The sequence below is a fragment of the Odocoileus virginianus genome, chromosome 12, assembly GCF_023699985.2.
Source record: "Odocoileus virginianus isolate 20LAN1187 ecotype Illinois chromosome 12, Ovbor_1.2, whole genome shotgun sequence".
In the NCBI taxonomy this organism is placed as follows: Eukaryota; Metazoa; Chordata; class Mammalia; order Artiodactyla; family Cervidae; genus Odocoileus; species Odocoileus virginianus.
The window spans coordinates 58,767,196-58,781,247 of record NC_069685.1 but is presented as its reverse complement, the minus strand read 5'-3'; the positions used below and the strand labels follow the sequence as shown (position 1 = coordinate 58,781,247).

Genomic DNA, 14,052 nt, shown 5'->3' with positions numbered 1-14,052 from the left:
GCCCGGCCAACTTCCTATTGGCCGCCGACGAAAGCAGACATCCGGTTTGCGCGTCTGGCCGCCGGAGGTGGAGGCAGCCATGGTGCGGTTCAAGCACAGGTAAACAGTTTCTCGCCAACAGCCCCTTGCCTGGTCCCCGCGGGCCTGCCCCCGGGTTCACCTCCTTCTCGCCCGCCGCAGGTACCTGCTCTGCGAAGTGGTGTCTGACGACCCCCGCTGCCGCCTGACGCTGGAGGACCGAGTGCTGGGCACCCTGGTGCGGGACACGATCGCCCGCGTGCACGGGACTTTCGGTGCTGCCGCCTGTTCCATCGGCTTCGCGGGTGCGAGGGTGCTTGGGAACAGGGCGGACGGCGGGGTTTGGAAGGGGCGGTGGCCACAGGAGGGAGAAAGAAGGGCCGCGAACGACCCCGGGAACTGCCAAGCCTTGTGTACTGTCGTATGTAAGATACCGTTCTTTTTAGCAGCGTTGCATCCCGAGGTCTGGGTGAATCCAGTGAGGCGGAGAGCTAGCTAATAGTAGGCCACGAGTTCAGTCCTTGGGTTGGGAAGATCCCCTGGAGAAGGGTATTCTTTCCTGGAGAATCCCATGGACAGAGGGAGCTTGGCGGGTTACAGCCCATAGGGTTAGAGAGAGCGGGACGAGTGAAGCGACTTAGGCAGTGGGACATTGGGCAAGAAACCCTTGTATCTAATTACCCTTGAAAAGGGCCTGTACAGGACGGATACTTGTATGTAGACAGGAGCAGGCCCTCTCAACAGCTACACTACTGTCGTTCCCTTTTACCATATTCTTTGAAATTGAATTCCAGAGGTGATGCACATAGGCATAGCTTTCCTACCTCAGGTGAGACTCAGTTGACTGTTTGAAAAACCTATATAGCCCAGTTACAGGACAGCTTGGTTTTCAGCCAGGGGTTTTCTGAGGAAGGTGGATCTCTGCACTCCCGACTCAGTTTATTAACTAGTCAGTGCATTAGAAGAACATTTTAAATTCTAAATTCACCAATTCTGAGTGGTGTGCAAGGCACTGGATGTTTCTCCCTTCCATAAATGAAGTGTTAAGTTGTTCAGTCCTGTCTGACCCAGGCTCCTCTGTCCAGTTCATGAAATTCTCATGAATACTGGAGTGGATAGCCATTCCCTTCTCCAGGGGATCATCCCAACCCAGGGATCAAACCTGGGTCTCTTGCATTGCAGGGGGATTCTCTACTGTCTGTAAATGGGCTGTCCTACTAATTTTTTTTCCCCTTCAGAAATCAAGTTTTTACTTCCTGATGCATTCCAAGTGCCACTGTCTTGAGCCATCTCTGATCTCTAGCACATAGGTGCTCGATTAGCCGAAGATTTTTAACCCATCCCTAACAGTCCAGTTTCCCCAAATGATTTTTATTTTTTCCCCTGCTGTAGTACGATACCTCAATGCCTATACCGGAATAGTGCTACTTCGATGCAGGAAGGAATTCTACCGGCTTGTGTGGTCAGCTCTTCCCTTCATCACATACTTGGAAAACAAAGGACACCGCTACCTGTGTTTTCTCAACACCTTACACGTGGGAGGTAGGGGTGCATGGGATATGGCTGGTTTTGTAGCAGGTTCAGCATTCAGTCTTCTGTGGTAGATGCGTATTCCTGCTCTCCTGCTAAGAGCAAGATACTTTTTCCGAGCTCTGCAAGACTCTGAGGTAAATACTTTCCACAAGCTGCTGACCACAAAGCTCTTACCTGTGCCAGGTACAATTAGAACATGCCAGAAGTTCCTGATTCAGTACAACAGGAGACAGCTGTTGACCCTGTTGCAGAACTGCACTGATGAAGGTAAGGGAAGCCAGCCCTGTGCCCACTGAGCAGGGACTGGCCATGGCTTCTGGCTGAATGAGAGGTCACTCATGCTCTTCACCTTGCTCTTTCTCCAGGAGAGCGGGAGGCTATCCAGAAGTCTGTCACTAAAAGCTGTTTACTAGAGGAGGAGTCGGCTGGGGAGGAGCTTTCCGATAGTGGCGGCGAGGAGGCTGCTGAGCCAATGGAGTGAACCTTTGCACGCTGTGCTGTGCCCAGGCCTCAGGGTCCACTCGCTGGGATGGGACATTCTGAGAGGCAGCAGCATCTTCTCCAGTTCCCAAACTGGATGACTGCTGACCAGAGGCCAGGTGACCAGCTCAAAATGGACTTTCGTAAAACTAATCGAAGTCACCTTTACCCAGCATTGCCTGGTTAAGTGGTTCTGCAGGTTGTGAAGCCCCTGTCTTTATAGACATCTTTGTATCTAACTGCCTGGCTGGGAGCGGGTTTAATAAATGTATTTGGCTTCTTTTAGCACTTAGTGTACATGTGAAGTTCATGGTTGGCCTAGTCTCTCTCTCCTTCCATCCCTGGCCTCAGTAGCAAGACCAGCTCCCTGTGTGGTACTAGATGTATAGCCTCCCACTGGAGACCCAATAGCCCTGCCCCTCGGTTGGGCCCTAAGCAATCCAGATCATTTGGGAGTAGCAGTTTTGAACTTCACTCGTCCACAGTGTGGGGCATGTAGGATCTCAGCTCCTCGACCAGGGATTGATCCCAGGCCCCTCGCAGTGGAAACTCAAGAGTCTTAAGCACTGAACATCTAGGGAAGTCCCCAGAATAACAGTGTTAATGAGACACAGCAACTAAACCGGCACAGATCTAGAGCTGGTCTCAATGACCCAAAGGACCTTAAAAATTAACAGATTCTTTGCCAATACTTGACCAGGTAACCTGACAAAAAATAATAGTAATACAATTCTTACACTTTTGAGTGGAGGAAAATATCTTTGTAATGATGTTACCTGACCTCATTATTACAAAGTCAAATAGCAGCTGCCAACATGTGGTGATTCTTTACAGTTCCACCCTTCTCTACTGCCTTATACCTACCTGGCATCTGAAGGCAGGTGAGACAATGCACTCACAGGAATTAGGAGAGACAGGAGACATGACCCGTTTTGATTTGCTACCTACTAAACACACTTCAAGGACCTATTCTCTCCTTTATAAAATGGACATCACTCAAAAGTCCCTTACATATTAATACGTTTAACAAACATTTGTCATTTTAAGAATGGGAGGTTAGAACTAATAAAATGAGCCCAGATCAAGAACACTTTAGGCCTGACACTAGGAAAGACATGACTCCATGAAAACAGACTGGCTCAAGTTCACAGCAGCTGTTACCTTAACCTATTAAGAAGTATATGTCTAGCTGACCTGAAATAAATCTTAAAGAAACCAGAAAGCTCGCAATGCTTATGCAGGAGATTTATTGCAACTATTTGCCTTCATAGTCTATTATACCTAGAGGTCACTTTATTAAGCAGCAAAATAATTCACATCACTCAAATTCATTCAGCTCAAACCAAGGCATAAGACTGCTCTAGACAAGAGGGAGGCAGTGGGGGGCAGGGGTTGGGGGAGGTATCCCCACTGCTTTCAAACCTGTCCTGCTCTGCCTCCGGGTGTGCCAGACTCCTCCATTTCTATAATTCATTCAGGCCACTGTCACTTGGAACAAGCTTGACCTAAAGGCTATCAGGTCCTAGGGCCTCCTTAACCAATGACAGTTACTTTCTGTGCCAAAAAGAAGGTAAAACCCTCCATCACACATACAAGTGCAACCTGGGTCTGACACCACAGCCTGGTTGTCAGAAGAAAAACTACAATTCAAGCTGGGTATCCTACATCCATTTTATTCCCATCCCTCTGTTTCTTTAACGAGGAGTACTGAACAGATAGAAAAGATTCAACTATTTTTAAAAGACACACCAATAGATATGCTGAAAGCAAGGTGCCCTAACACTGGTTTGGGCTGCTCTAGGAGACTAAAACTTAAGTTGGGGTTGAGAAAAACTAATTACACGTGGGTCAAAAAGACTACCTGGCAACAAACTAAAAACCTTGGCAGGAAGAGCTCTCTTGTGAGTGTCAATACTTTATTTTGGTGTAAAGACGGAAGCTGGAAAATACACTGTATTTAAAATTTTCTTGGTTCCCCCTCACATTGTGGAAACCCCCTCCCCCCCAGAGCTAATCTGTTCAAACTCAAATACTTAAAAATTACAGCAGCAAAACAAAAGCGCAAATAAAAAGAAAACCAGATGGAGAAGTCAGCCTGGGCCAGTAGTGTCACTTGGTGTGGACGACGGAGGTGCTGAACAGGAGCTTCTGTTTCTGTTTCTTTCTTTTCTTTCCTCCTTTCTCTTCTGAACAAAAAACAGAAAGAACTTAGCTTAGAATGCCATCCCTTTGCCCCCTGGCCAGTTTCCATTGATGACAGTCACGGGCAACACGAGTGCAGGCTCTGGAATTAGACTGCCTGGATTCAAATACCAGACCCTGCACTCTCTGGCTGTTTGTCTTCAGACACATCACTTAGATCCCAGCCCAGCTCATCTGTAATGTGAGTTATACCCATTTAAGACAGTTACTGGGAGAATAAAATTAGCACAGTGCTAGGCGTGAATACCACAGAGTGGGGGTGTGCTTTGAGTCTGACATCCATCTATCAGCCACCTTCACCACCTCAGGATTCAAAAATCTATAAGGCTGGGGGAAAAAAGTTACGCAGAACTTCACAAAGGCCTCAAGAATTAATCTGGGGTGCAAAAAGGAGCCATTTGATATACCAGGTGGAATGTTAGTTAACACTAGAATGTGAGCCCTGAGGCTCAGAGGGAAAGAACCCTGGATCCAGGAGGGAACCACAGCCCTGAGCCGAGCACCCCACTCCTGTGCCTTTACCAGAGAGTGGATCTGAAGTCACTGGTGTGTCCAGTTTCATGAAGGCTGCTTCAATAGCTTGGCTGAAGGAATTCTGGAAACTGGGCACAGGAACGCGGTCTGAGTTATCACTCTCCCCATCGCTGTCCACAGGGGCAGGAGGACCTAAGGTGTTTTCATCTAAAAAACACCAGTGTTAAAATTGCAGAAACAACTCCAGAGCCTTCTACTTTCTGAAAGGGGCCAGGCTTCCCCTTTACCAGAGGGCCATTCTCACCTTTCTTTGGAGCGGTTTTGGGCCATACATCTGCTTTTGCTTTTCCAACTCTCAGCATCTGCCAAAGTGGGAAAAGGAAGGGAAAGAATTTAAGTTACTGATCCCGTTTCTTCTCCAGACTCCTACCTTGACACTGACGGGTACGGGGGACACTGAATCAACTACCCACACTGGGAAAAAATTTTCTGGATACTTCTTTTCCTAACACAGTGTTTTCATCATGTCCCCTAATATCCTGAACTGGCAGTGAAACTAACAAGGTGGGAAACCAGAAGCTGTTCTGTTCCTTAGGAAACAGGTAAAGAATACTGCAGAGAAGGCACAAGAGATTTATACTCTGATTTTGAAGTGGGAAATCCCGACTTCGTGTCATTCCTTTCTTCTGGAGACGCCTAAAAACATCAACATTACTCCTCTTGCAGTAAGGAGTGTACAGGACCTTCCAAGTTTAAAACAAACCACCTGCCGAGCAAACCTCAGTTACCCAAGATCACAAAAACCAATTGAACTTTATCCCGAAACTGCTCCCACAGCCCTCATTACCTTTCAGTCTTTGCTTTTTCAATAGCTCCTTAACTGTTAACGTTTAGATTCAGCCATAAACCAGATTCCTGAAAGTACAGTAACAGCAGAACAATCCCTCCCAAGAGAGGAATTTTTCACCTCAGTTGGCCACGGCCAGCTCTGTAAATGCTGAGGGTCACTCTGCATCTTACCTATCACACATGCCATGCCACCTAAAGCAGGGTGCACTGTACCAAGAAACAAACCCCACAAAGATTCACATCAGCATGCCTGTCCCAAATGTGTCCCAAACTGGGGCTTGCATATTGTGCAAGATGAATTCAACTGGCAGATACTGATTTCATTGATAAACTTCCTTCATCATGTACTACTGTGAGAATCTGCTCCCTTGGTCCCCAAGAGTTTGGGGTCTAACAGTACAACATCTGAATCATCTTATAAGATCACTAAAATACCACCTATATTTTAATCTCACCAAAAATATTTAAATGTTTAGCCTCGGTCCACTAATGAAGAAACAATCAGAAAATCTACAGTGTAGGATCATCTATAGAACAATGGGCCTAGATGCTTCAAAAATACCCATGTGGTTTAGTCACTAAGTCATGTCCAACTCTCATGACCTCATGGACTGTAGCTGGCCTGGCTTCTCTGTCCATAGGATTCTCCAGGCAAGAATACTAGAGTGGGCTGCCATGCCCTCCTCCAGGGGATCTTCCCGACCCAGGAATTGAACCAGGGACTCCTGTATTGCAGGCGGATCCTTTACCACCTGAGCTATGAGGGAAGCCCCCAAAATATCCATGCCACATGTTAAAAAAAACAACAGAAGCCAGGGGGACTGTTACGGGTCGGAGGAGCCTGAGGAGAGCTGACACGATGAACGCAGTGGCCAGTCTGGTAACTGACTGAAAACAGTACAGGATGCTGAGCCCAACGGCAAGACAGACGCATGTGCCGTCTCAGCATCCGACCAACTGAGTGTCTCTGGTGTAACAATGATGACCGTGGGCAGACAGGAGAATGTCATTTGAGTGGTATGTATCTTCCAAGTATTTAGTGGTGAAATGTCATTCATGAGGTCTGTAACTGATTTTCAAGACAGCAAAAAAAGAAAAAGCAAATACAGCAAAACAGTAACTACTGGTGAATCTGAGTAAAAAGTATGAATATTCATTACACTATCCTTTCAACTCTTTAAGGTTGAAGTTTTTCAAAATATAAAGATGAAAAACACAATGGCAGTAAAACCTAGCTAAAAAAACAACTCAGGCATTGACCTAACTCCTGGGAGTCACTTGCTTATAACCTCTGAAACCAAGTAGTACATTTTCAGGATCATTCTCAACTATTTCATCCTTGACTTCAAGGACTCTCCTCACCAAAGCTGAATTCCTGCTTATTTCTCAGCACAAACTGCCATCTATATGTGAGAAATATCTGTATCAACCTCAGACGTTTAAAGAACTGGTAAGCAAATGAGTCCAAACTAATCCCAAAGAAGTGAACACTACCTTCCTATGGGGTACTTGTCAACCTGTCTATCTTCCTCAGTTATCAAATGCAGGAAAGGTGACTATTTGCTTATTTTAAAGATTGATACTGATTTGACATTAAATCTTACTAGCCTAGTGCTCCCTTCAACCCATCTCTAGACAGCCACTTTGGCTAGTTAGTTACAGGATAACCAAGACAACCTTCCCTTTCCCAAAGAATGGTTTATTATATGTAACAGATACATACCACGTAAGTCAGAGGTCCCAGAACTAGGGGCCAGTTAAAATTGACTGACATATCCCCAGCCCCTAGATCAGTGTTAGTACACGAATAATCTAGTGACTTGTTAAATAATTAAAACTCTGATTCTTCCTCAGCTATTCTTTGCTTCTTTCCTTGCTAAGTTTATGGTAGTATCTGAGACTAAATCCATGAGCTTCTCTTTAAAAAGCCTTCCATGATTTTGAAAGCCAGTGCAACATTAGCCTGTGACTCTCCCTGTCTCCAGCAGAGAGATTTCCAGGAAGAACAAGCAGCAAAGCTCATGTTAAACGCCCGTGGACTGCTTTACGAGCAGAGGGTTTACCTGGGCAAAGGAAGGGAAGGGAGAGTCTTCTTCCAGACTTCCAACGCAGAATGAAGGACTGCCCTGACTGGCAGTGGGTGACAGAGGGGTCAGAAGAAAGTCTGAAAGGGAACCAGAGACCTGATTATACAAGTCAACTTAATAAAACAGAAGAGGTTAATACCGAATCAGGTCTGGATAATCAGCAACACTGCCTCAAAAAGCTAAACCTTGATCTACCTTCAACTCTGCCATGTGCTTATAAAGCCAAGAATATGGCCTACTGTTCACACAAGTGATAAGAATAGGGAGAGACAAGTTTCAAGGTTATGAGAACACTAGAAGGCATTGCAAAATCCATTTCCCACAGTAAGAAAAACCCTTTCCACGTGAGCCAGCTCTCAAGGCGTAGGTATTGGATGTCATGGACTAGCTTTATATGGATAAAAAGCTTCAAGAAAAAGAAATGAAATGTAATCAGGTCAGCCTTTATGTTCTAGCCAACAGATGTCTATGACCCAGGGAATATTCAGTTAGAATTCAAAACATACACAGCAACAAAATCCAGCAAAATGCAAGCTTTTCCTTGCTACTCCCTTCCCTAGGCTGTCATCTTCTCCATCCTCTCTGACCCAGAGCTGAACATTTCAGAACAGATCAGCCCACCCACTGCCCTGATCACTGCTGGTATGTAGGGGCCTTTCCACAGTCAGCCAGGGTGCTGTGGTACTTATTTCTAGGCCCGTCCAACTGCTCTTGCCTGAATGTGTTAAAGCCCACATACCTTCAGGAAAGCTAGTGTGTGAAAACACAATCTCTGTGTCACAGATGATGCAGTCAATGTTTTGCCATTTTCCTTTGTACAGTAGCTCTCATCTCAGTTAAACTGAAGAGCATGATGGCTGTGTAGCCCTTAGACTCTAGTCCCAGTCCCTGCCACTAACCAAGCCGCGGCCTTCGTCTCAGGCTCCTAAATCTGCGAAGTGACAGGCAAATGATCCCAAGAGTCACAAAATGTTCTGATCTTGGACATTTCACTGAAAATGCCTGAGAAAAATAAATTTTAAGTATCAAAAACTATCTGCCAGGTGGATGAAGATCAGAAGACAGCTCTCTGAAATTATAACTTTAATTTCATAACACAATAATATATTCTATATATAAACAAAACTGTTTTTAAGAAGCTGACAGCCTCTCAATCCTGAGCTCAGTCCCTAGAGTGGAACACTGTTAGTGGTCTGGAACACAATCATCCCAGGATTTTTCTATACATTTAGATACATAAACCTACATTGAAATGCTTTGTTTTGTGTGGCTTTTTTAACACAAAAATGGTGTCATGCTTTGTCTTTTTCCACAAATTCCTTTCATCTTAAAGGTTCAGGAAGTGAGCTATCTCCCTTTTCAGTAGGTGTAAAGAATTTCATAGTAAAAATGCTGTAATTGAGCCACTTCCCTACCAGTAGACTTTGTAGGCTGTTTCCTCCACCCCCCACCATACAATGTTACAACAAGACATATATAAAGATGTTCACACACACAGAGGGAGTACTTCAAAGGCAGAACTAGAAATAAAAGCAGCTGGGCTGCAGAGAAGAATCTAGGTTTAACTGTCCTGCTGTAGGGCTGCCTGAGGTATTCAGAAGCTAGCAGGGCATAAAGCAGTCGGTACAGCCAATGGAAAAGTGAATCAAATGGTAAGAATTTAGTGTATCTCAGGAATCTATTAACTACCCAAATAAAACCAGTCCCTTAGAGACCCCACCATGCTAAGGTCACTTGTAAATTCATACACTAGGGCTCGGCTTAAGGTCTACGGCTGGTGGTCAACTTTACTCTCTAAATCCCAACTCTATTTACCTGCTTGGGAACCTGGACTTCTGCTAAGAGGAGAAAGGGAGAGCGCCCCACGGCCCTCAGTGCTGGTGGAACCCAAAGGAGAATCAGAGGAACAGGTGTAGGAATTGAAGGCAGGAAACTGCTGTAAATTCTCCAGGGGAATGTGGACTTCTGGATCTGCGAAGACAAGATGAGAACAGTAGGCCAATTTACAGAATTCTTCGAATCTTTTCCAACAGTTATGGATGGTGAATATGAATCTCCCAGGTGTATGAAGGATGGAGACAGCTTTAAAACCCAAATCTGTCATATTTGCCACTTTATGTCTTTAATATAAAACCCTTGTTTTAACTATTCATGTTAAAGCTGGGTGATAAACCTGGGGGTTAATTATACTGTTCTGTGTAATTGTTTTTTAATATTCCCATAATAAAGTTAAAATAAAAAAGTCTTTGTTCTTGAAACATCAGTTTTCTCAACTGTTTAGGACTTATGCCAAACAGCTACACAACACCAGGATGCCAGCTACATACTTATCCCAGTTAGAGAAGTAAAGTTTATAGTTACCATACCATGTGGAGTCAAAATAGTCAAGTCTTTTCCCTAGCCAAAGATTCAACTCCTTGTTTCTGGAGGTTAAGGAGGCCCTCATGTCACACAATTCTTAGTTCAGTGAAGCTTATATTGCAGAACCAGATTAAAAGACTCTACTTACTGGTATGAAAGAGCTCAAGTCTAACTCCCTGCATGTATTTCCTAGTAGGTCAACAGGTTTCTACTATTTCAGACTCTTCTGGTAGACGAGCTATGTATAGATGTCTTCAGAGTTGAAGGCGAGGCCAACAATGTACCCAGAAAGCACACGGGCCAACTATCCCCAGCATTCAGCAGACGTCCAATTCCCTACCCACACTCCCGTCCCAGGTTTTTTTCACCCACTTTGAATTTACTCTTACTCCTTACTATGTGCTACACACTTTGACCAGTGCCAACTCCAATTCTCTCAGGAAGCCTATGAGGGAGGTACTCTCACAACTCATGTCTAAGAGCTGAAGAAAGCGAGTGGCAGAGCTGAGCTCTGACTGGGCCAGGCCTGGGGCCTCTGTACAACGATGCACAGCTGTGCTCATCACAGAGGCGCGTTCCTGAACTTACACTTGCCCTGCTTCTTGTTCTCCTCCATCTCAATCCGTCGCTCTCGGCGGCGTTCCTCCCGGGCCTTCTTCTGGCGCTGCCGCTTCCTCTTCTCAATGTCATCTGTGGGGTGGTGAGGTGGTCAGGAGGCAGACCCAGGACAACCTGGCAATTAACTCCTCCCAGGTGACTAGCAGCTAAGGGCACAAGGGAGGGCCCAGCGGACTGGATGAATGGGTGGAGAGTATCAGCAGATTTGGAGACTCGTGACGGAAGTCCTCACTTCCTTCTACACTGGGTTTTTAGTCATATAAGAATCCCTGAATTCCACTAAAAAAGGGAAGCAAAGTAGAGAGCATGCTCACCTGAGAATATCTCTAGGGTTTCCTTAGAGACCAGAGGAGGCTGAAGAGCCAGTTCACAGATGCTGAACTCGCAGGTGAGCGGCAAGTGAGAGAGGTATCTATGACGCTGTCGCACATCCTACAAGGGAAAGGGGGCTGATGCTCAACTAAGGCCAGCCATGACTCTGAGAGCAGAGGTTCCCACTCAGACATCCAGCAGGGAAACACACTCGCTCAGATGGCACTGCGGCTCAGAGCAGTGCTCAAGTTATTGCCATTTTCAAAGCTGAACAGAAATTGTCAATTAACCTACAGTAAGGTAGAATAAGCAACCAAAAGCAATTATTGGGTTTGTAATGCAAATGATTTAATTGAGCCCAGTAATGAATGATCTAAAGCTGATCAGCTGTTTCTGATTTTCTGGGGGTCCACAACACACAGGGAGAATAAGGAAGACAAGAGTTACTTATTGGCAAAAAATCTGGGAACTACCAACAGAATTAATGGCAACTGGGAAGGCAGATAAAGCAGGTTTCCCTACTGAACAAAGCTTGGCCTAAAACAATAATGAAAAAATGAAGCTCACTGATTTAATTTTCTTTTTATCCTTTTTCTTCACATTTGATGGAAAGGTTATAGTACATGAAGTCTCTTAATTTTAAGCTTTTAAACTGTGATCAATACAAGGGTAATTCTCGAAAGGCAAATAGTCACATATGTAAATTATCAGATAATTCACAGGTATCTGCTAAGCCAAAATTCATAAGCTATCTTAAAGCCTCCAAGGACTTTGTTTTCTTAGCCATTTCTCCCAAGCAGTAGGAAGAAAGAGAAACAAAAACAAACTCATCTCAAATGAAAGCAGGAGACATCTCTACCCCCAAACCACAATAATGGAACCTGTGAAACAGACAGCAGTGGTAGACTGACCTAACAGAAACCCCGTGTGCAGGGGAGCTTCATTTAAGTTTTTAAATTCACAGGCTCCAAAACACACACACACTCACACACACAAAAACTAAAGGCCTTTGAAGGTCTGTGAACCTATATCGGCTAGGCCCAGCACAGAGAGATGAGTTTAACGAGGCTCCCTGCCCCTCCACCTCGAAAGGCAGGCCCTTACCTCAGACATGGAGTAGCCGGAGATCTCCACCACAGTGGCCGAGATCTTCTCAGGGCTCTGCTCCAGGCTGCCGTATTCCCGCACGAGGCAGCGCACGTTCACAGGGTGCAGGAACATGTGCTGCCCGTCCTCCGCTGAAGACAAGCGGATCCGTCACACCACGGTCTCGGCCAGTCCTCGAGTCAGGGCCCTCCCCATTCCCAGCCCGACTCTCCCTCCCCAGGCTGACAGGCTCAACAGGCCCAACCACCCAGGGTCTCGTGCCGCTACCTCCCTCTGCTCAGAGCGCCAGACCACTGCTCCCAAACATCCAGCGGCACCCAGCCGTCCCCCTCAGGGAGGCTCACCTTGGTAAAAGTAGTAACAAGGAGAGCTGCTCAGGTGTGTGATGCTTGGTTTGGTGATGGGTTCCTGCTGGCTGGACTCGGTACAAATGGTCCCTTCTCCAAGATTGTCTTCTGCTAACTCCAGGTCCTCACAGGCCTCTGACAACCCCTCAGGCTCTGGTTCAGACACTGCTTCCTCTTCCTCTACCAGAGGGAGAGGAACAGGACGAGGAGGACCCAGAGAACAAACTTCGGTGGTGTCTTCATCAAAGGCAGACAGGTACTCCAACACGCCCTGTTGGGACAAACTGCGGCTTACAGAAAGAACATGTGGCAAAGGCAGAAGCCGAGCTCTCGAGGTCTATCTCAGCTGTCACTGACTTAACACTGCTGAGGAGAGAACACACATCGAACAAGCACATAGGAAAAATTTAAAAAAAACTTTTTTTTAAAAAGCACATAGGAAATACTCATGGTTCCCTTTTCTCTAGATCTAACAGTGCCTACCAGCTGGAGAAGAATGGCGGCCACTCAGTCGGTAACAAGGACACCAACCTTCCTGGGTGGAAAAACGGGCTCCTTCGCCAAGGGAGCCATCAGCACCAGTTGTTCCAGAGCAGCCATGACACCAGGGACGTCCCCTCTGCTTTCAGCCAATCCTGACAGAGCCTCTTCCCGAGCCTAGAGCACCAGAGAGAAAACCAGAAACATATTGAGTCTGAAGGAGCAAAGTTTACAATAGTCTCTTGACAGGACAAAAGTTAAAGGCAAAAAGAAAGAGTCTAAGTACTTAAAATTCTCAATCTTTAAAGAAAGCAGGAAGCAAAAGCATCTGGTACTCCAATGGGATGGTATTCTGCTTATCACCTCTGACAAGTGATAGTGACAACACTACACAAAAGCTTCCTGAACAGAAATTCAAGGACACAGAAGTGGTCTTCTAGTTTTTATGAACTAAGCTTAGAGAGAGAGAACCACTGAGGAAAACAAGGGTTTGGGCAACCTCCACCTCAACCTGGACAGATCTACTTATATGAAGCTTTCCTTCTCCCTGAAACGCATTTGAACTAATGCCCTGCATTACAGAAAGAAAATAAAAAGTAAATACAGAATCCTGCCCAAAGAGGACTTGTGAGTCAGAGAGAGAGGAATTCAAATACCAGCTTCACCTCTTACTAGTTGTATGTCCTCAAGTAAAGTACCTAACCCATGATTCCACTTTCCTCATCCGTGAAAGGAGACAGCTGTTCTATCACACCCGGTTATGAAGCTTACATGAGATAAATACAAGAGCAATATGTCAGCACAGGGCCTGTCACATGCCCTTTCATCAGGGCTTCCACTGTTCTGATACAGATCAGTGATTCTCAAAGTGTGATCTGGGGGTGAGCAGCACCAGACTCCCCTGGAACTTCTTATAATGCAAAATTTATTAACCTTACTGAGCCTAGACCTACTGAATCAGTCTCGCAGGGTAGAGCCCAACAAATAGCGATTCTGCTGCCTCTTAGTAAAGTCGCTCAGTCGCATCTGACTCTTTGCGACCCCGTGGGCTGTAGCCCAACAGGCTCCTCCGTCCATGGGATTCTCCAGGCAAGAATACTGGAGTGGGTTGCCATTTCCTTCTCCAGGGGATCTTCCTGATCCAGGGATCAAACCCAGGTCTCTCACATTGCAGGCAGACACTT

General features: G+C 45.8%; 2 protein-coding genes across 2 annotated transcripts in view; one reads left to right on the top strand and one right to left on the bottom strand.

The window, feature by feature from the left end:
- On the top strand, nt 1-2,316 carry POP5 (POP5 homolog, ribonuclease P/MRP subunit). Its single transcript, XM_020901555.2, has 5 exons — nt 1-99; nt 181-323; nt 1,411-1,560; nt 1,735-1,818; nt 1,917-2,316. Exons 1-5 carry the CDS (start codon nt 80-82, stop codon nt 2,030-2,032), a joined length of 513 nt encoding a protein of 170 aa, XP_020757214.2. The 5' UTR covers nt 1-79; the 3' UTR covers nt 2,033-2,316.
- Nucleotides 2,317-3,261: 945 nt separating this feature from the next.
- RNF10 (ring finger protein 10) overlaps nt 3,262-14,052 on the bottom strand; it is a 33,380-nt gene continuing 22,589 nt past the window's right edge. Inside the window, exons 8-17 of the mRNA XM_020901563.2 lie at nt 12,920-13,045; nt 12,386-12,659; nt 12,039-12,172; nt 10,937-11,054; nt 10,593-10,694; nt 9,459-9,614; nt 7,620-7,720; nt 5,012-5,069; nt 4,756-4,914; nt 3,262-4,217 (exon numbers count right to left, since the gene is read on the bottom strand). Coding sequence (XP_020757222.2) covers nt 4,141-4,217; nt 4,756-4,914; nt 5,012-5,069; nt 7,620-7,720; nt 9,459-9,614; nt 10,593-10,694; nt 10,937-11,054; nt 12,039-12,172; nt 12,386-12,659; nt 12,920-13,045 — 1,305 coding nt within the window. The 3' untranslated portion in view covers nt 3,262-4,140. The remainder of the gene's footprint in view (nt 4,218-4,755; nt 4,915-5,011; nt 5,070-7,619; nt 7,721-9,458; nt 9,615-10,592; nt 10,695-10,936; nt 11,055-12,038; nt 12,173-12,385; nt 12,660-12,919; nt 13,046-14,052) is intronic.